The sequence below is a fragment of the Anolis sagrei genome, chromosome 5, assembly GCF_037176765.1.
Source record: "Anolis sagrei isolate rAnoSag1 chromosome 5, rAnoSag1.mat, whole genome shotgun sequence".
NCBI lineage: Eukaryota > Metazoa > Chordata > Lepidosauria > Squamata > Dactyloidae > Anolis > Anolis sagrei.
Window position 1 is genome coordinate 143,190,451 of NC_090025.1, and position 22,288 is coordinate 143,212,738.

Here is a 22,288-nt window from a genome sequence, read left to right on the forward strand (position 1 = left end):
TAAATAAATAATAAATAAGGTCCATATCCTTCTCTGGGTGCATCTGCACTGGAGAATAAATACAGTTGGGATTCATTTAAAATGCCGTTGTTGTTGTTGTTATGACATGTCTCCATGCTGTGCAGTCCTGGTAGTCATAGTTTTCCAAGGTCCATGCCCTTCTCTTGGTGCATTTACAATATGGAATGAATGCCTTTGCACCCCACTTTAAAAAACATAGCTCCATACTATGTGGTCCTGGGAGTTAAAGTTTCCAAAGGTCCACACCCTTCTCTGTGGGGCAGCCGAGAGAGAGAGAGAGAGAGAGAGAGAGAGAGCACATCACAGCTTTCCCTCCCTCCTGGCTTCTTTGCTTCCACAGCTGATATTTTCCCCACAAAGAATGGGGGGGGGGGGTTGGTGAGTGATTACAGTTTGATGGGAAATCTACTGAAAGAATGCTGAGTACAACTAAGTAACACGGATACATTTAACAGTGTGATGAAATTAGGGAAATCATCTGTTTCATTTAAAACCCGAACTCTACTTTACCAAACACTTCCCTGCTTCTATGTGATGAAGTCCATAATATCAACACATTTGGTAACTATGGATTCTGTGTTGATGGATTCAACTATCCACAGTTTGCATTATTTTTAATTCCAAAAAGCAAATTTTAATTTTGCCATTTTATCTAGGGAACACCATAATAATTATGCCATTGTATATAATGACACTTGAGCACCATGGATTTTGGTTTCCACAAGGGGTCCAGGTACCAAAGACCAGGAAATACCAAGAGTTTCTCAGCAGAATGAAAATATTTCCAAGTTTCCCAGTAGTCCTACTTCAAGAAGTCGAAAACCAATATAGCCACTTTTTATGAGATTCCTTTCTAATCTTATAAAACAATAGGATTTTCTATTCTTGCTCATTAAGAACTACAATATCTGTACATGTTATCTAGGGCTCTTCCAGACAGGCCATATCTTGCAGGATCTGGTCCCAGGTTTTCTGTTTATCCCAGAACATCCACGTTAAAGCAGAAACCCTAGAGTCAGATCCTGGGACATAGGGTCTGTCTGGAAGGGCCCTTAGGGCCCTTCCACACAGCCCTACATCCCAGAATATCAAGGCAGAAAATCCCACATTATCTGAATGTGGACTCAGACAACCAAGTTCAAAGCAGATATTGTGGGATTTTCTGCCTTGAGATTCTGAAATATAGGACTCTGTGGAAGGGCCCTAAATCAACAGGATAGAAGAAACAAAGTATGCATTTTCCACCCAAACACTTATAGGACAACCCTATCTATCTCTACTCAGGCTGGATCTACACTGCCATGCAATCCAGTATCTGATCCCAAATTATCTGCTTTGAACTGGATTATATGAGTCTACACTGTCATATAATCAGCCTGGATCTACACTGCCATATAATCCAGATTATCAAAGCAGATAATCCACATTATCTGCTTTGTACTGGATTATGAGTCTACACTGTGAAGTAATCCAGTTCAAAGCAGATATATGGATATTATATGGCAGCGTAGAAGGGGCCTCGGATGTTTCAATGTGGCACCTCCCCAAAAACAGAGTTGAAACTCTTATTGAAAAGTAAGTCCCACACACAGAGAGTGTAAAAAAACATCTCCTCTATATGTTAAATGTGTACTTTGATCATAATTTAATTGATCACACACCTCTCTTCATGACAGTTTAATGCTTCCATATGATCAAAATTCACAAATGGCTAATTAACCCCTAATGATTTATTGGAGTCAGATTGACCTCAAACCCACCACTACTCTTTTCTTTAACCCTTTGAAGTCTCCTCTGTGTATATGAGTTGGACTACTTCCAAGGCACCTGGTAAATAATAAGGTTAAAGAAACGGCAACAGTTGAAGTTGTACACGTACCTCGTTCCCATGCATATTAGCAACATACTTGAACTCTGGTATGCCAATCCTATGTTGGGTTGGGAACCTTCCCAGAGCAAGAACCCACAGGTCTCTACCTTTAAGTGGAAAAGAAATTTTTATGTATACAGTGTTGAAACAACACAAACAAAAACAATGGAGACTTAGAACAAATGTTTTTGGCTTATAATTGATTCCTCTCGCTTTCTTTCCCCATTCCTGTTCCTAGAATAGAAGATATTTAATCTTTAGGGACCCTTCCAGACAGGCCCTATATCCCAGGATCTGATCCCAGGTTTTCTGCTTTAAACTGGATTATATGAGTCCACACTGCCAGAAAATCTGGGATAAACAAAAAACCTGGAATCAGATCCTGGTATATAGGACCTGTCTGGAAGTGCCCTTGGATATATTGACTGTGGGCTGTTCCGCACACACAGACATATAACCCAGAATATCTTGACAGAAAATCCCACAATATCTGCTTTGAACTGGGGGTGCTTTCAGACAGCTCTAAATCACGGGTTTTAAATAGGGGCAAAAAATCCTGGGAGTTCAGAGTAGGTCCACATACAGACCTGTTGGTCCTGGGAATTCTGCCTCTGTCATCCAGACTTGATGCTTTGCTCCAGGATTTAGAGTCTCCCAAGATGACTTCCACAGGAAACCTTGGCAGGTTTTTTTTTTTAAGCCCGGAAATGCAGATACGCAGAGGTCTGGATATGCAGATCATTGCAAAAGTTTGATTTTTTTTTCTTGGCCAGAAAAACTGTGCCCTCCACATGTTTCATGAAGTTTCTGGCACACAAACATTTTTTTTAACCTTCTACTTAAGTGGCACCTTCTTTTTAAAAACCGACCGATCAGGAACAAATATCTAAAACCTGGGAATAAATCTAGATAAAAAATCCCATGAGTTCCAATTCAAAGCATATAATGTGGGATTTTATTCAGCTGTGTGGAAGGGGCCTAAGAAGGAGTGTTTTTGCAATCCGTAATCACAGAACAACACAACAAAGTCTAAATGAAATTAGGGAATGATCATAGTGACTGCTGGATTCTGGAAGTTATAATCACAAAAATAACTTTTCCAAAGGTCTGGTTATAACTCTGAGTCGTTGTGCACAAGATTGCAGCCCCCGAAATTCTTTTTTTAGCTTAGTCAATAAATAAAGAAATCCTTAAACGGTATAATGGGTACAAAATAGTTTACTCGGCCTCAAAACTAAAACAGATTGTAAGAACGAAAGGATTTTATTCATGAGAACAAGGCTGTTAAAATGCATCAACAGGAAATGTGCTGGAAAGGAAGTTAAAAAACACAAAAAGTAAAACAACCCGCTTTTAGTAAAACAGATGTATGTATGGTATGGTACAAAAATAAACTTTCTTAACAAGCCAAACAGGGAATAAATGGTTGGTCAGACATTTGGAGACACTGGGAAAACTGCAAAACTAAATACGTCTAAAAGGCTGTTGGTGTATATATTTTAAAAGATAATGTAATGGTTTGTTTTAAGGCATTTTGGTCTCCGAGGTATAAAATCCAAGAGGCATCCCACCCACTAATTAATTAGAGGGCACAAACCACTGGGAGGTTCTCTACCTCATTGAAATGAATGGATATACTCTCTATTCACGACCATGGTATTAGTGCAGTAGATCATTCTAGTGGACGATGCCCCATTCAATGCCAGGGAAAGTTACATTTTAGAGCTTTAACTTGCAGAATTCCCCAACCAGAACAATCCTCAATCTTGTTTGCTGGATACTCATGAGGGCTATAACAATTAGAAAGAAAACCAACACTTTTTCCAGATGCTGGCCTCAATCTCATTCTACTACCCAAAATCCACCATTTGAAGCGGCTGCTTCAGCTGATTTTTGGCTTCATTGTTTTGAAGCCTACCTATGGCACCTACTATACTGCCATATAATCCAGATAATCCAGATTATCTGCTTTGAACTGGATTATATGAATCTGGATTTTGTTGGAGCATGCACGGAATCAGTGTGTGTGTGTGTGTGTGTGTGTGAACTGTAAAATAAGATGCATGAAGCTGATTGGTCAGGCAATGTCCGGGGAGGAGGCTGAGCCTGGGACTTCTGGATATTGCTACATTTTTTTCAGGCTTGAGCTTTGCAGGTGCAAAGCTCAAGCAGACAGAGACAGTTTAGAAGAGGGAAGCAGAGAGAGACAGAGTTTGGAGTGTGCTAAAGACAGACCATTTTAAATCTCTCATTGATGGACATTGTGTGAGTTGATGCAACTGATTGTACATATGTTGTTCTGAACTACGAAGAGTAAACGTTCTTTACTGTTCACCTTTCTTTACTGTGGCATATTTTCTTTCTCTGGCAAGGCAGTGTGTGGGCTAGTCAAATGTGAATGACACATGGTTTATTTTACATTATGCTACAGATTTTATATGGCGGTATAGATGGGGCCTCAAACAAAGGCTTAGTAGAAATTAAACAACAGGTTCAATGGGGAAAGTTGGCGTTATTCAATGAAGACAACAATGTAAATTTTCTCCTATAGTTAGGAACAGAAATGGACAAACTGCTTTTCAGAAGTAATAAAATGCAGTATCACTACTATCTTTAAACAGAAACCAGCTGCTCATTCACTTATCATCACAATGATCAAAGCTGGTAACACATAATGTTACTTTTATACTACTCATTACTTTTCTATTCTAGTTCAAGTTCACTTTATTATGATCAATGAACAGTTTGTGTTCTGTCGCACGCAGGGCTTGAAACGAATTGCTTTTAAAACAGGACATGCAACTTTAGCCCAGCAGGAAGCCAGGGGGCCCGAAGAGAAATTCTTAAGGATTTTCACCATAAACAGTCTTTAGATGGCTTGTGAAATATAACAAAGTATTTTATTGGTGAACAATCAACAGAAACTTCTTTTGTCTTCAAAAGGTTAAACAAATGCTTCCAGGCTTTTGTGCAACTGGTGGCTTCTAACTGTTACTTTTACTCTAAAGGAAAATCCCTTTCCAAACTTCTCCCAGGCTAACTGTGAACCTAAACCTAACTGATGTGGGCTCCACTACCGGGTTGAACTGCATCTCAAAGCACCGAGTGGACCTACCAGTAGGCCTGTAGTCACTTCAGCTGGAGTTCTTAGATATTCAAAGATGCTTTCCCCTCCAAAATTCCTCAGAGCTTTAGGGCTGTTTCCCTGGGAATCTTTGGGAATCCTTTTGCTCTTAAGACTGTTCTCCCCCGGGAGGTCTTAAGGGTTGAAGCCTTTGTACAGGAGAAAGTCTGTACACGTCCTGTACATTGACTTCCTAGCTGAGACTAACTGAAAAATGGCTCCCTTCCCTCCAAAGCCCAAAGGGGGGGGGGGGACCAGGGGGCCTAATGATAATTGACAAGCAATTGACCCAATAACTGCAAAGTAAGGAAAGCCATCTAACTGCAAAGGCATAGAACTTTAAAATACATGCAGTAATCAACAAATAGCAAGATAAGCTGGAGCTCCCGGTGCGGCTGTACCAGAACAGTTTGAGAGAAGAGGGACATAGGGCCGTACAAGCATATCAGAGTTATAGATTAAGAGATTTAAAGCTTTAAAACAAGTGTATCATTGTTAGGACATTAAGATAATTAACTTAAGAATTTAAGCTAAGATAAAAATCATATACAGGATTATATTAAAACCCAACACAATTTATGGAATTAAAGGGAAGGGAATTTAAAGGGAGGGAACACAGGTACTCATGTGGCACAGGGAAGGGAAGTCTAGTCAGACAGAGGAGGGAGCAACATCCATACTATAATTAAAACACTGTAATCCCAATTTTCTGCTAGGACTCGCTTGTGCTATCAGTCATTGACAGCTGGATTTTAATTGCTGCCATGCAGAACTTGGCAACAGTATATGTTATGTAGCCAATTTAGTGTCTGAAACAGCAGGGAAGGCAAAGGGGAAAACCAGCTGCCCTCTTGCGTCAATGTTAAGGTGTTTGTATCTTGGAGTTATCCCTTTGTTTCAAGCAAAATTATCCTGTGCAGAAATGAAAACAAAGGTGAGGGGGAGTGACATTATTATCACGCCAACAAAACACATCCAACCCATCTCACTGGGCAGGCAGTGGCAGGTTGCCAACTGCACTAAGAAAATTAAAAATTACTCACTGGAGCTAGCTGTTGTGCTGACAGGATCCAGGTGCTACTCCCTTTGAATCATAAGTACCTGGAAATAGGCTACCATAGGTTGTTCGTTTTTCATTTACAGAAACATCTCACAATGATTGGCAGCTGATATTTGATGCTTTCCAACAAACCTCTCCCACCCTGCACACACCCCAACAAAATGCAATTTTTCAATTGTTGTATTTCTGTAGGTTGACTCTCTGAGCAATTTTAATGGGAACACTTACATACGATGAGTTGAACGACTTGGTATTACTTCCAAATGGGGGTGTCTGTCATTACATCCGACAATTGTTTTTGCTCTTTACACAGCAAAAGCAACTACAAGCAGCCCCCAAGTTATGATTAGGATAGGTTCTGTAGGTTTGTTCTTAAGCTGGATGTGTATATAAGTTGGAACAGGTACATTTTTAATTGTAACTCCAGCCATATCTATCTATCTTTCTATCTATTGATCAATCAATCTATCTATCTATCAGGCTTGTTTGATAAAAAAAATGGTTCAAATTTGTTTCAGATGTAGGGGGCAATGGTGGTTTGATTCTAAGAAAAAAATGTTCAAAACTTTTCAAAACTTGAGAGATTTCTGAATTCTTCCTTAGTGGTTTGAAAGTGTTATTTCCTGTTTCATTGAAAGTAGTTGTTTTACTCCAGGAGCGGGGGGGGGGGGGGGGGGGGGGGGCAGGGGAGCAAAGGGAGGAAATTCATCCACTCTGGTTTAAAATGGCTTCCCAGGCTTGAGACAGAAGCGGGGGGGGGGGGGGGAGGAAAGGAAGGAAATTAATCCACTTTGGTTTAGTTTAAAACATCTTCTCTGGCTTGAGCCGAGGCCAGGAACCAGAAGCGGGGAAAAGCTGAATTATTTCCGACTCACTTACTGCTTCATACAGAAATGGCAGAAAAGGCTTTGGAAGGGCAAAGGGACTTCCAGTTTCCTTAAAAACTTTGAAATCGCTTCAAAAAGCAAATCTTTCTGAATTTATTCCGAATTATGAAGATTCTGACTGAACCTAACCATGCCTACTATCTATCTATCTAGGTAGCAAAGGGAAGGTTTAACACCCCTGCAAGGTTTGTTTTGCTGTCTGTGAAGTTGTTCTGAAGATTTCACCTTACTTTCTGTCCCTGTAATAATTGGATTTTGAAAAAATTGCCTTGTTGTAGAAACAAGGATTGATGATAATGCTTCAGTGGAGACACCTTTTCCCCATGATAACTCTTCCAGGAGTGAATTTCCCTTCTTGGGGTAAATTTCTCTCACCCATGTTCTTAACTAGGAGTCATTTGTAACTCGGGGACTGCCTGTATAGGATGTAGTGAAGGACACACTCATTAGTTTTCACTGTACGTTAATTGCAGCCAAAGGAATCATTCAATACAAGGTCTACATGTGTTCTCTCCAGACATTTTTGTGGCTCCTGGACAAAAAAAAAAAAAAGATGTTACGTTTCTGGAAGATTTGAGGAACAGCAATTATCATCTCTAGCACATAGTGTGCTTTTCTCTACTTCCAGAAGAACATCTGTTTGTTTGTTTTCTTGTTTTGATGCAGGGATGGAGATCTTCATCTTTTTATATCTGTATTCACGCAAAAATATCCATGCTGATAGATTGCCAGCACTTGCCCACTTCTGCTTTGTTAGGATAAACCAAAATAGTGTAAAAATACAAACCACTGAGTTATTTTTCTTCTTTGTACTCTACCGGAGGGTGGTGCAAGTAGTGAAACTACCTTCAACAAATTGCTGTCTCCTAACACGAGACAATTTTTTTTTATATGTAATGTAGTGGGCAATTGTAGAGCACCTTGAGACCAATTTTCAGCCCTTATCACCCAAAACATGCAACATATATCCTAGGTCCCATCTACACTGCTCTATAAAATCCATATTTTCTGCTTTAAGTGGATTATATCATAGAATCATAGAGTTGCAAGAGACCTTGTGGGCCATCCAGTCCAACCTCCTACCAAGAAGCAGGAAAATCTCATTCAAAGCACCTCTGACAGATGGCCATCCAGCCTCTGTTTACAAGCCTCCAAAGAAGGAGCCTCCACCACACTCCAGGGCAGAGTTCCACTGCTGAACAGCTCTCACAGTCAGAAAGTTCTTCCTAATGTTCAGGTGGAATCTTGTTTCCTGTAATTTGAGGCCGTTATTCCACATCTTAGTCTCCAGGGCAGCAAAAAACAAACCTGCTCTCTCCTCCTTATGACTTCCCTTCACATATTTATATATGGCCATCATGTCTCCTCTCAGTCTTCTTGTCTGCAGGCTAAACATGTCCAGCTCTTTAAGCCGCTCCTCATAGGGCTTGTTCTCCAGACCCTTGATGGTTTTAGTTCCCCCCCTCTGGACACATTCCAGCTTGTCAACATCTCTTTTAAATCTCCCTTATATGGCAGTGATCTGGCTCCGATATAATCCCATTCAATTCAGATAATGTGGATTCTCTGCTTTGATAATCTGGGTTTTATGGCAGTATAGAAGGGGCCCTAGTCAATTTACAAGAGTCCAAAATGAAACAAAAATATACATTTTTGACCATTTCCTGTTGATTTCGGTAGGTGTTTGGAGGTTTTTGGGGTTTGGGGGGGGGGCGGGCTGGCTTTTTGGAGATTTGTAGGAGAAAGGTGGTAGAGGACACGGTATTTACCATTAAACAAAAACACATTTTGGTGATTTGGGTTCCCTTCCACACAGCCATATAACCCAGAATATCAAGGCAGTAATGCCATATAATACAATTCAAAGCAGATAATCTGGATTTTATATGGTAGTGTAGAAGGGGCCTCATATTAAACATCCAGAGAAATCCATAAAATCGGTGGGCTGGTACCAGTCATAATTAAAAGTTTGTTGTGTTCCTTCAAGTGGTTTCAGACTTTTATGGGGGTTTCTTGGCAAGCTTTGTTCCGAGTGGGTTTGCCACCATACTTTAAATGGGCCTAATCTAACCAAGACTGAATTAGTCACTGAAGCAAATTGCTCTAAGCATCACAGCCTACTGAGGACTAGATAATAAGTTGTAATTTCCTTTAAGGAGAAAAAAAAAAAAGAAAACCCTGAAAACATTTTTGAGCATGTCAGCTTACCCTACGCCAAGCACGCTGCCATAATAAAAGGCAATCTTCATAAATCTTGCAGTTAATGCACCCAGACAATACCCTGTAGTTAGGAGACACAATACTCTTCAAAAGTTATCGGAGCCAGATCATAATTGTTGCCTGACCTGTTGTAAGTGGTACATGTGATGAACTGTTTCTCATGTAAATAGGTGTAACAGGTATTTCTGAGCACCAGAAAGCTATAGATTTTAATCTCAAAGTACAAAATAAACCATGTTAATCCTGCTTCCACAAGTCTGCCCTCCACATTTGCTGGGGTCAGGAGCAAAGGACTACTGTGAAATTAGAAAATATGAAGAAAGGAATTGCTATGTTTTTCCTGATATAAAACCATTCTAAAATTTCTAGATCTTACAGCATGACTCCATGGTCAACTCTGTCAAAAACTGACTATATAATTGCATTGGAGGACCTAGAGCAGGCACAGGCAAATTTTGGCCCTCCAGGTGTTTTGGACTTCAACTCCCACAATTCCTAACAGCCTCAGGCCCTTTCCTTTCCCCCCTCAGCCAGTTAAGCCCATGGTCCTCTAAGGCCCACTGGTTCCCACAATCGGGGCTCAGCTCTCTCCCCTTCCCCAAACTAAACCCTCATCAGTCTCCGCAAACCCCTTCGCCGCCCTCCAGCCACCTCGGGAGCCACAATATACACCACACCATGATTTCCCCCCTATTTCCCTTTTCCATTCATTCCCTAAAATGCTTGTCCTCAATTAATCTAACCTTTGCCCCACTAACCCAGAAATTGCACTAGTCTTCACCACGGATACTGAGACCTGTCATTTCTCCCTCAGTATCCGCGGATCTTTGCTCCATGCTTCCTCTTGGACCCTTGCCCATCTCCCACCTCTGTAGGTGTCCCAGTTCTCCCAGAAGCCTCAATATACACCAATCTTTATTTTTTTTTGATTATCTATTCTCTTCTCCATAATTCCCTTGCATGCACCTTATCCCAAGTCCCATAATCTGCATCAACACTAACTCTCATGGATATGGGAACCCATTGGGGTTACCCCGGTATCTGCAAATTCATTGCATATGTGCCCCCCTTCCCATGGGTACTGGTAGCCTCAGAGGTGCTATTGAGTTTACTGTTATACTAAAACAAATTAGTAAACATGGCTCTTCATGTATGCCAAGACTCAGAAAACAGAAGTTAACGACTTCTTAAAAATCTATCTGACCATTTTCTGCATCCTTATTGATTTTTGTGTGTGTGTCAGGAGCAACTTGAGAAACTGCAAGTCGCTTCTGGTGTGAGAGAATTGGCCATCTGCAAGAATGTTGCCCAGGGGATGCCTGGATGTTTTAATGTTGTACCATCCTTGTGGGAGGATTCTGTCATGTTCCCACATGGGGAGCTGGAGCTGACAGATGGAGCCCATCTGTGCTTTCCCCAGATTCGAACCTCCCACCTGCTGGTCTTCAGTCCTGTCGGTACAATGATTTAACCCATTGCACCATTGGGGGTTGTTAGCCAATTTAGAGCATCACTAAGACTGGATGCCTAGTGGATGGGCAAAAGGGATGTCCTTTTGGGACAGAACAGTGGATCCTCCTGCGACAAAATATTGCAGTGTGGGGTGCTCCTGTTTTGGATAGCGGCCTCTCCTTCTTCTTTTCCAGGATACTCCATTCCATTTGTCTCATATTTTAATCTAATATTCTATAGTAATTCTTTACTGAGGGTTCTGTCTAAAAAAATTAAGCTCCTGCAAATTCCATGCCTGCTAATACCTCCAATTTGTGTAGATAGTATTCTAGGAAACATATATTGAAAATGAGTTTGCCATAAGTAAAGAATGTAGGTGTTTACTTAGACAAACATACATCATAACACGTGCTGCTAACGGGCAGAAGAGGTTATGGATCACAGCAACTGAATGAGGGATAAAAGATGTCTTAGGTGGGTTCCTGGCAAATGATGCCACATTGCCAACCCTCAGAGTCTGGGTCTAGGTGGGACTTCTATCGCAGAAGGAAATGGCAAAACAGAGGAGCATAAAATACTGAACAACATTATTCAGGTGGAGAACAGCCATCTGAACTCATCCACAAATGTATCCATCCTGCTGATATTGCAAATGTTATAAGTCATTCAGTGGGGAAAAGAAATATTAAAAGGGTGACTTCCTAAAGATGAAAAAATGCAGGTGCCCAAAACGTCAAGTGATCGGCTAACAGAAGTCAGACTTATATGGCTTACTGGAGGGTCTTTAAGGCACTGGCCTTAAAATGAACCTAAATGCCCATTCCACAACTTCCTGTGCCCACTCTGTGATCGAAGTAAAAATACCCAGTTGTGTAGCTGCCGACATTGAAGTACAATAACTCATCATGCATAGCTGTTCCCATACCAGAGCCCAAAAATGCAGGCAGCGAACTAGTTCTACCTGTATTTTGTAATGCTAACAGGATTTAATCAAACTAAGCCACTTTAAAACACTTTGTATTCCAACACAATTAGCTCATAACCGTTGTTGTGGAGGTTATAGCAAAGCTCAAAGGAGACAAAGAACCTTGAAAGGTCAGGAATCATCTCTTTGAGCCCTGTTTTGTTATATTACTTAAGTATCACATAGCTTATATTACTTAAAGTATCACAAAGTATCACATAGGAGTCCCCAGTGGCACAATGGGTTACAACATGTGAGTGTGGAGAAGAGCAAACCACAGACCACCTATTACTATGCAGTCTGAGTCCTGCCGCATGCACAATGGAGGACCTTCTCCTAGCGACACCAAAGGCGCTCCAAGTGGCCAGCTTTTGGTCAAAGGAAATCTAGCATAAAGCCAAGTTTTAAACTTTGTTTTTGGTTTTTATACATTATAACTGTATTCTCAATTTGCTTCTGACACCATAAATAAAATGTTTTTATTGTATTGTTACTTTGTAGAAAAATACAATGTATTATTTTTTCTTATTTATTTGAAACATTATGAATTTTTTCTGATCTCCGCAAACAGAAACATACTTCCTCATTTGAAAGAGCTATGTCTTATAAGACTATAACTATGGGTGCATCTACACTGTGGAATGAATACAATTTGACATCACTTTAACTACAGTCTTTTGCTTTCTCTGGCAAATAGTGTTCTTGCCTTACCAAACTACAGCTCTCTTTTTTTCCATGTCAGGAGCAACTTGAGAAACTGCAAGTCACTTCTAGTGTGAGAGAATTGGCCGTCTGCAAGGATGTTGTCCAGGGGACGCCCTGATGTATTAATGTTTTAGCATCCTTGTGGGAGGCTTCATGTCCCCGCATGGGGAGCTGGAGCTGACAAAGGGAGCTCATCTGCACTCTCCCCAGATTCGAACCTCTGACCTGTTGGTCTTCAGTTCTGTCGGCACAAAGGTTTAACCCATTGCGCCTCTCATGAATCCTTAACATTGAGCCATGGAACTTAAAGTGGTATCAAACTGTTTTCATTCCCCATTCCCTATAGGTATTTCAAATTTGGATACTGCTGACTTAATAACCAAGGTCTAATTCTGCAATGAACTCCAGATGTGTGCATTTTATACCACTGTGAGCTCAAACCATAAGTTGAAGAGTTCTGCTTTGTATTTAAGCAGACAATAATAAAACAATTTAGTTTCCCATATGCATATTACATCTGAAACTAATGGGGTTTAACTCTAAACACAGAATTTTAAAAACAGGTTGTAGGCGTCATTTGGAATTCCGATGTCAGAACGATTTCCTCCCCAAATGTCATATATGAACAAAAAGTATGAAGGGGAGCAGAGTGAGCTTTGCACAAAGATCGGATTGTCACTCTGCGCTGTGCTTATTCAGCATGAACAGTACCGGACTAAAGAGCTGGGCGCCACATTCATCTGTCTACCTGGCACTGTTTGTGGTAAGGACGTTTTCCAAAAACAGTGAAAGATAATAGGCATCTAGCCTTTCTCAACAAAATGATGACAGCTTCTACGACGAGCAAAGTTCATTTGGAACAAAAAGATCTCCTTAAATGGCTGGCAACATATGACTAAAAATGGACCACAAAAGTTCTCAGGTTAAATCAATTAGATCCTTTATTCCCCTGAATTCCTTTCATTTCACATTTGTTCAGAAACCCCAAGGAAGCTAGATTTCTATCACCACATTTGCCATGCACAATTCTTTTTACCTACAGACACAAAACATTTGCAACCACATCTGGCAGCAAAATCTCTACAGCTAGTTCATGTCAACAGCACTCCTTCCATACAGTTCCTCATGGTTCCTAACAAATCCAGAATCAACAGGGTTCTGAGGATAGATGACGGACTTCTCAAGGAAGTACTGTACAGTATTTCTCAAATAAAAGCGTCATCTGCCAAGCAAGTGACAATTTGAGGAACTTAATCTGGCACACCACAATGAAACTATATTAGGAAACAAGAATCTGGTGTTAAAGCAGATTTTGATGTGGCAACAATTTTTTTCACTATATCTAGATCAGCATTTCACAACCTGTTGATTGGGACCTCTGGAGGGTGGGTCACGAGGATTTTTAGAAGGGTTGCCAAAGATAATCAGAAAACATATATTTCTGATGGTTTTAGGAACCACTTTGGCAGAGAAGGTTGAAGATCTCTCTGCCTGTCCTTCCCTTTCTTTTTGGAAACTGATGGTGAATCCTCTCACCAAAAGCCCTCCTTCTCCGTGATTGGCCAGCCTCTCAGTCAAGGAGAGGGCTATGTCTGAGACTCCAAGTAAGGAGGGGAGAGCAGGCATTCTTGGAGCATGGCAGCGTAGTACACATATGCAGGGCAAGGGAAAGTGTGTGAGGCTGGAGGAAGGTGCGCGCCAGTGAGTCCCTTCGAGACATGGGGGGGGGGGTTCTGTGTGGGAAGTTTGGCCCAATTCTATCACTGGTGGGGTTCAGAATATTCTTTGATTGTAGGTAAACTATAAATCCCAGCTATACAGCTTCCAAATGTCAAGGTCTATTTTCCCCAAACTCCATCAGTTTTCATATTTGGGCAAATTGAGTATTCGTGCCGAGTTTGGTCCAGATTTATCATTGTTTGAGTCCACAGTGCTCCCTAGATGTAGGTGAACTACAACTCCAAAACACATGGTCAATGCCCACCTAACCCTTCCAGTATTTTCTGTTGGTCATAGGAGTTCTGTGTGCCAGTTTGGTCCAATCCCAACATTGGTGAGGTTCATAATGCTCTGTGGTTGTAGGTGAACTATAAATCCCAGCAACTACAACTCTCTCAGTATGCCCAAACTCCACCAGTGCTCACATTTGGACATACTGGGTATTTGTGCCAAATTTGGTCCAGTGAATGAAAACACCTCCTGCATATCAGATATTTACATTGCACGTTTATTTAAATAGCAAAATTGAAGTAGCAACTAAAATAATTTTATGGTTGGGGGTCACCACAACATGATGAACTGTATTAAGCGATTGCAGCATTAGAAAGGTTGAGAAACACTGATCGAGTTCATATCCATTTACTCAGAAACTATTAGACATTTAAGATAAGACATGTTATAGGAAGTAAAAACAGTCTAAATTATATGTTTTGTTGAAGGCTTTCATGGTCAGAATCACTGGGTTGATGTGAGTTTTCTGGGCCCTATGGCCACATTCCAGAAGCTTTCTCTCCTGACATTTCACCCACATCTATGGCAGGCATCCTCAGAGGTTGTGAGGTTTGTTGGAAACTTGGTAAGTGAGGTTTACATATCTGCCATAGATGTGGGTGAAACATCAGGAGAGAATGCTTCTGGAACATGGCCATACAGCCCAAAAACTCAGAGCAACCCAGCCTAAATTATGTGTACTTGGCAGTGACTAGCATATGCACCAAATGGTAAAACTATTTAATGAACATCACAATTGTGGACAAATCCACTAGTATTCTGATCATGGGATTGCCCTATTATTTTTTTTAATTATAATCTAGGAGCCCCCAGTGGTGCAGTGGGTTAAACCCCTGAGCCACTGAACTTGCTGACTGGAAGGTTGCAGGTTCAGATCAGGGGAGCGGAATGAGCTCTCGATGTTAGCCCCAGCTTCTGCCAACCTAGCAATTTGAAAATATGCAAATGTGAGTAGATCAATAGGTACTGCTTCGGCGGGAAGGTAACAGCGCTCCATACAGTCATGCCAACTACATGGCCTTGGAGGTGTCTATGGACAATGCCGGCTTTTTGGCTTAGAAATGGAGATGAGCACCAACCCCCAGAGTCAGACTCGACTAGACTTAATGTCAGGGGAAAACCTTTACCTTTACCTCTATCACCCTTTCCCCAGATTCCCTTGTTCATCCTGATCTCAGCTGTAGCTGAAAGAAAAATGGACTTCCCAATCACAAAATGCTGTTCAGTGTTATTTCTGTTCCAATGCCAAATAATTTGAGATGGCTTGGTCCTGAATGGTCAATTAAGACCCATTAACTTTGTGGAAGTGGGAATTGGCTATAACAGCTTGTTGATAAGAATCAATAAAGCTGTCTGCAGTTTTTGACATTCCTTGTGGACCTAAACTACAGTCCTGATGGACTGCCTCTGCTTTTTCACTTGTTGCCAGGTTATCTGGAGTGCTGATGGCATTTAAAGTTTCTCAGTAACTAGCATAGGCAACAAGACTGTTACTATTGCACTGCTATCCCTATGGCCAAACACAACTAGGGCTCCACACTTGGATTAAATTAGGAGAACCATTATTTAACTTCCTCGCAAACTTTAAAAAACACAGAGCTGCTGAATGGTTCACATCAGTAGAAAAGAGGAATGCCCAGGTCTTTTATTCATATTTTAAGGAGGGGAATTTTCCCCAAAGTTGCTATTCACACCATAGTGGAGGGGATACAGTTTCCACAATCACTGTTGCAACCACACTGGACCCGTACAGCAATTTCTTAACTAAACTACACACACAATCGAAGAGCTATGGATTCTCCACCATAATGCAATGTTGATGTTTATATATCTATTTGCCAGCACTTGTATATTTATTTGATACATCGTGTCATCAAATTCAAATTATGACAGGCTATTATTGCAATGCAGTGAGTATCCTTGCTAGTCTCCAATTCTGGGCACCACAATTGAAGGGAGATGTCGACAAGTTGGAATGTGACCAGAGAAGGGCAACTAAAATGATCAAGGGTCTGGAGAACAAGCCCTATGAAGAGCAACTTAAAGAGCTGGGCATGTTTAGCCTGCAGAGGAGAAGGCTGAGAGGAAACATGATGGGAATGTATAAATATGTGAGGGGAAGTCATAGGAGGAGGAAGCAAGCTTGTTTTCTGCTGCCCTGGAGACTAGGACACAATGGAACAATGGCTTCCAACTACAGGAAAGGAGATTGGACATGAGGAAGAACTTCCTAACTGCGAGAGCTGTTCAGCAATGGAACTCTCTGTCCCAGAGTGTGGTGGAGGCAACTTCCTAACTGTGAGAGCTGTTCAGCAGTGAAACCCTTTATCCCTGAATGTGGTGGAGGCTCCTTCTTTGGAGGCTTTTAAACAGAGGCTGGATGGCCATCTGTCAGGAGAGCTTTGAATGTGATTTTCTTGCTTCTTGGCAAGGGATTGGACTGGATGACCCACAAGGTCTCTTCCAACTCTATGATTCTATGATTCTAAGTGTTTTTCTTATTTTGTCTTTAAAACCACTGGATTAATGAACAAACACTTCAATGGAATAGTTGGAAACAAGCAAAAAACTTTATTACTAACTGCCATCAAGTTGACTCTGACTTTTCTAAGAATTTAGAACATGTCATTTCTCCCCTGGATTAAGTGCTGGGAAAGATATTTGGATTCCTCTAAACAAAGGAGAACCAGTTTTGTTCATTAATGAGAAAACAAAACAAAACAAATAATGCAAAAGGTCAGCTTTATCTTAGGGAGATATCAATAAAGAAACTTTTGTCTTTGTGAAATATCACCGGAGTATTGCCCACATACTGTTAGTAACACGATTATAGTTCCAGTTAGATGTTAAAGGAATGAATAGCCAACAACTTGGCATCTGGTGAAGTAAGCTATCCAGGAAAGCACATATTATAGATGCCTTCTTCCCAATTTATATCAAAGGTGCTAAAGATTTTTCTTTTTATGTTTTTTTTTTCCGTGTCAGAAGCGACTTGAGAAACTGCAGGTCGCTTCTGGTGCGAGAAAATTGGCCATCTGCAAGGACACCCAGATGTTTTACCATCCTGTGGGACGCTTCTCTCTTGTCCCTGCATGGGAAGCTGGAGTTGACATATGGAAGCTCACCCTGTCTTGCGCCTCCGGTGGCGCCATGGGTTATACCCGTGTACTGGCAGGACTGAAGACCGACAGGTCGCAGGTTCGAATCCGGGGAGAGGCAGATGAGCTCCCTCTATCAGTTCCAGCTCCTCATGTGGGGACATGAGAGAAGCCTCCCACAAGGATGATAAAACATAAAACAATAATCCAGGCATCCCCTGGGCAACGTCCTTGCAGACGGCCAATTCTCTCACACCAGAAGCGACTTGCAGTTTCTCAGGTCGCTCCTGACATGACAAAAAAACAAAAACAAAACCCTGTCTTGCGGATTTGAACCCCGACCTTCAGGTCAGCAGTTCAGGGTTTAACTAGAGTTTAACCTATTGCGCCACCACGGTTCCTTCTTTTTATGCTAAAACAAGTTAATGCTGTGATTTCTCAGAGTTCTGCAACTATCTCGTAAATTACCAAAATGCCTCGAAATGTTTGTGTGTTCGCCTGCCTTGTTTAGATCAGTGCTTGGAAAGTTTACCTTTTGGGCTAAAACCCAGAGAATCTCTTAGATAGTGGCTGAAAAGTAACATATCCAAGTTCTGGTTTGGTTATTTGAGATTGTATTATCTCAGTCCTAAACACATGGCATAATAAGAGGTGTAGCTGGGGGAGTACTGAAGACAGGCCCCCTCCAAATAAGAATTTTGCTCCCCATGAAATTTTCCTCACATTTCTCGCCAAGAGTGAGACACTCTAGAATCTTGATATTTGTTGTGTTTGCATCCCCTTTGTCACTTTGCTTGCCCCTTTGTTTACTGTAATGCTAGAAATCTGGAAAGTGAGGAAAACTTCCATTTCAGGAGCAGAGTTACTATTTGATTGTAAACCTCCTTGAGTCGCCTCCAGGCTGAGAAAGGCGGTATATAAATCTATATAAATAAAAATGTAATGTTTGTTTGTGGGATTAGAATAACTCAAAAACCACTGGATGAATTGACACCAAATTTGGAAACTATATGCCTATCAGGCCAATGAGTGACCATCACTCATAAAACACAGAAAAACATAGCAGAAGGGACTTAAAAAGCAAAGAAAAAAACCACCCAAAAATTACAACGCATATATATACACACAAACACACATATATACACACATGCATATGCATATATAAACACAAAACACATACACAGAAAGGGGGAAGGAAGGAGGGAAAGAAGAGGGGAAGGAGAGAAGGAAGGAAAGAAAGAATGGTAGAGAAAGAAGGAAAGAGAGAAGGAGGGAGAGAAAGAGGGAAATAAAGAGGGAAAGAAGGTGAGAAGGAAAGAAAGAAGGGTAGAAAAGGAAGGAAGGGGAGAGGATGGAGAGAAAGAAGGAAAGAAGGAGGGAAGGAGAGAGAGAGAGAAAGAAAGAAAGAAAAGAAAAGAAAGAGAGAAGGAGGGAGAGAAAGGGAAAGAAATAGGGAAAGAAGGAGGGAGGGAAGGAAAGAAAGAAGGGTAGAGAAGGAAGGAAGGGGAGAGGAGGGAAAGAAATAGGGAAAGAAGGAGGGAAGGAGAGAAAGAAGGAAAGAAAGGAAGATAGAAAAGGAAGGAAAGAGAGGAGGAGGGAAAGAAGGAGGGAAGGAGAGAAGGAAAGAAAGAAAGGTAGAGAAGGAAGGAAGGAGAGAAGGAACAAAAGAGAGAAAGAGGGATGGAAGGAAGGAAAGAGACAAGGAAGGATGAAACCAAACAGCAAAGGAAGCAAGAAAATAAACAGGTAGAGAAGCAAGAAAGAAAAAGAGAAAGAAAAAGAGGGAAAGAAGGAAAGAGGGAGGGAAGGAAGGAGAGAAAGAAAGAAGGAGGAGAAAGAGGGAGGGAAGGTTTGCCACAGCAACGCGTGGCGGGTAAAGCTATTATGGTAAATAAATAAATAAATTTGGAGGAGAATGCCCTTATTTTATATCCCATTCACTGCAGCAACAAGCCTAAATAGCCTAAAGGCACCAGATCCCATCTGATCTTGGAAGCTAAGCAGGTTAGTAATTTGGTTAGTATTTGGATGGGAGGCCACCAATGAATATCAGATGCCTTTGTCTATATCAGAGGAAGGAATTGGCAAAACCATCTTTTGGGTATTCCTTGCCTAAGAAAACCTTTTGGAATTCATGGGGTTGCCACAGATCAGCAGGTGAATGTATATACTCACAATCCTGGGACTGAACTGGGACAGGTCCTGTTAAATATAGCAGATCTGCTCCCCCAGTTCCCCAATTTAGGAACACCTAACTTACTCTGAATGGGAATCCCAACTGGTTTAGGTGACACTTCATCCCACCAAAGGGTACTTAAGAACAATATGGCACTATCATAATAAAGTAAAGATTTTCCCCTGACATTAAGTCCAGTCATGTCAGACTCTGGGGGGTGGTGCTCATCTTAATTTCTACGCTGAAGAGCTGGCATTATCCGTAGACACCTCCTCAAAGGTCATGTGGCCGGAATGACTGCATGGAGCGCCATTATCTTCCTGCCAAAGAGGTAACCATCTGCATGTTTTGAACTGCTAGGTGGGCAGAAGCTGGGCCTAACAGCGGGAGCTCCCCCTGTTCCCCCGATCTGAACTGCTGGCCTTTCAGTTTAACCCACTGCGCCACAAGGAGCTCCAGCACTATCATAATCAAATCTACACAATGTTTCTGAGTTAAAAAAAAAACCCTAAAACACTGGGTCTGGCAAAGGGATAAAATCACACACATATATACATACACGCACACACACATATATACATATATACACATATAGTATGTTTATATGGGACCCAAGGCAGCTTCCAGAAACAGCAAATACAAAGCAGCTGTAGTTTGTCTTCCAGATCCACAGATTCTATACTCATAGGTTGAAACTACATATATGTGTTGTTGAAGGCTTTAATGGCTAGAATCACTGGGTTGCTGTGAGTTTCCCAGGCTGTATGGTTTTATGCTCCAGAAGCATTCTCTCCTGACGTTTTGCCCACATCAATGACAGGCAACCTCTGAGGATGCCCACCATAGATGTGGGTGAAATGTCAGGAGAGAGTGCTTCTGGAACATGGACACACAGCTTGGAAAACTCACAATAAACCCTAAATATATTTATACTGAAAAATTCCAAAAGACAACCCTTGATTTTTGCCATTTCATACAAGGAACACTAATTTACTATGTAACACGATTTTTGTTCCTGGGCTATAAATGTCATTTCCTAATTGATTCTATTATAAAAACATGGGGAAAATTTATTAAACTGCAAAAACTTTGGTTTTGTGGGACCCCCGGCAGCACATTTTGCTATAGTTTTTAAATTAATATATCATAGAGTCTCAAGCACTTCAACATAGTTTGTGGCAACCATAAAAACAAAGTTTCTGGAGTATAACAACTACTTTCAAAAAGTAAGATAAAGGTAAAGGTTTCCCCAAGACATTAAGTCCAGTTGTGTTCAACTCTGGGGGGTGGTGCTCATCTCCATTTCTAAGCCGAAGAGCCAGCATTGTCCACAGACACCTCCAAGGTCACGTGGCCAGCATAACTACACAGAGTGCTGTTACCTTTCAAAGTGCACCACACAATTAAACAGAAAATAACACTTTCAAACCAGGAACAGATTTTTTTTTCAAAAAATGTGTTACATAGTGTAATGGTACTTGAGCATCCATGGATTTTGGTGTCCAGGGGGAGCCTTGGAACCAAACCCCAGTGGATACCGAATTTCCACTGAAAGGAGGAATCACAATCCTCATCACATTTCCTTCCATTGTTCTCTCTCTTCTTAGAGGCATGAAAAAGTTCCCAAATGCATAGCAGGGAGAGAAAGCAAGAGGAAAAGAAGAGGACCCATGCACACCAGCCTTACCTTGCACCGACCGGCCAATGCTGTATAAGTGAGTGATGGAAGAGTGGTTCTTGCTCACACCTTTCAAGAAGGCTTCCATCTCCTCGGTGTGGTGGTAGCCAAAGTCCAGCGAAGAAGCCAAAGGCAGCAGGAGATACACCAAGCAGAGCCCACCCATCGCCTGGGAGGAAAGACGCAGAGCAAGTGGTCAGGAAAGAGACCTAGTGTGTCTGGGGGCCTGGATGCAGCCCTTTGAGTTCTTTTCTCAGGCCCTCCTGTCTCTCACCATCCTTTCTTTCTTTCTTTCTTTCTTTCCTCCTTCCCTCAGTCTTTCTCTTGCCTTCCTTCCTTCCCTTCCACCCTTTCATCCTTCCTTACTTCCCTCTCTCCCTCTTTCTCCTTCCTTCCTTCTCTCTCTCTTTCTCCCTCCAATCCCTTCCACCCTTCCTTCCTTCTCCTTCCATCCTTCCCTTCCACTCTTTCATCCTCCCTTCCATTGCTTTTGTCTTTCCTTCCTTCTCTCTTCCCTTCCCTCCCTCTTTCTCCCTCTCTCCATTCCCTTCCACCCTTTCATCCTTCCTTTCCCCTTTCCCTCTTATCTTTCCTTCCTCCCTTTCCTCTTGTCTTTCTTTCCTTCTTTCCTTCTTCCTTCTCTTCCCTTCCCTCCCTGTTTCTCCCTTCCTCCATTCCCTTCCACTCTTTCGTCCTTCCTTTCTTTCCTCTTTCTCCTTGCTTCCTTCCCTCCCTCTTGTCTTTCCTTCCTTCTCTCTTCCCTTCCTCCTTCCCTTCATTCCTTCCTTCCCTCTTTCTCCCTCCTGTCATTGCCTTCCACCCTTCCTTCCTTCCTTCCTTTCCTTTTTCCCCCTTCCATCTTTCCCTTCCACCCTTTCATCCTTCCTTCCTTCCCTCTTGTCTTTCCTACCTTCCCTCTTTCCTTCCTCCTTCCCTTCCCTCCCTCTTTCTCCCTCCCCTCATTCCCTTCCACCCTTTTGTCCTTCCTTCCTTCCCTCTTTCTCCTTCCATCCTTCCTTTTCA

At 41.7% G+C, this 22,288-nt stretch overlaps 1 protein-coding gene across 1 annotated transcript in view; it reads right to left on the minus strand.

The window, feature by feature from the left end:
• Window positions 1-22,288, minus strand: part of CPM (carboxypeptidase M) — a 44,631-nt gene that overhangs the window by 21,647 nt on the left and 696 nt on the right. The window contains exons 2-3 of the mRNA XM_060777482.2: window positions 21,275-21,434; window positions 1,901-1,998 (exon numbers count right to left, since the gene is read on the minus strand). Coding sequence (XP_060633465.2) covers window positions 1,901-1,998; window positions 21,275-21,431 — 255 coding nt within the window. The 5' untranslated portion in view covers window positions 21,432-21,434. The remainder of the gene's footprint in view (window positions 1-1,900; window positions 1,999-21,274; window positions 21,435-22,288) is intronic.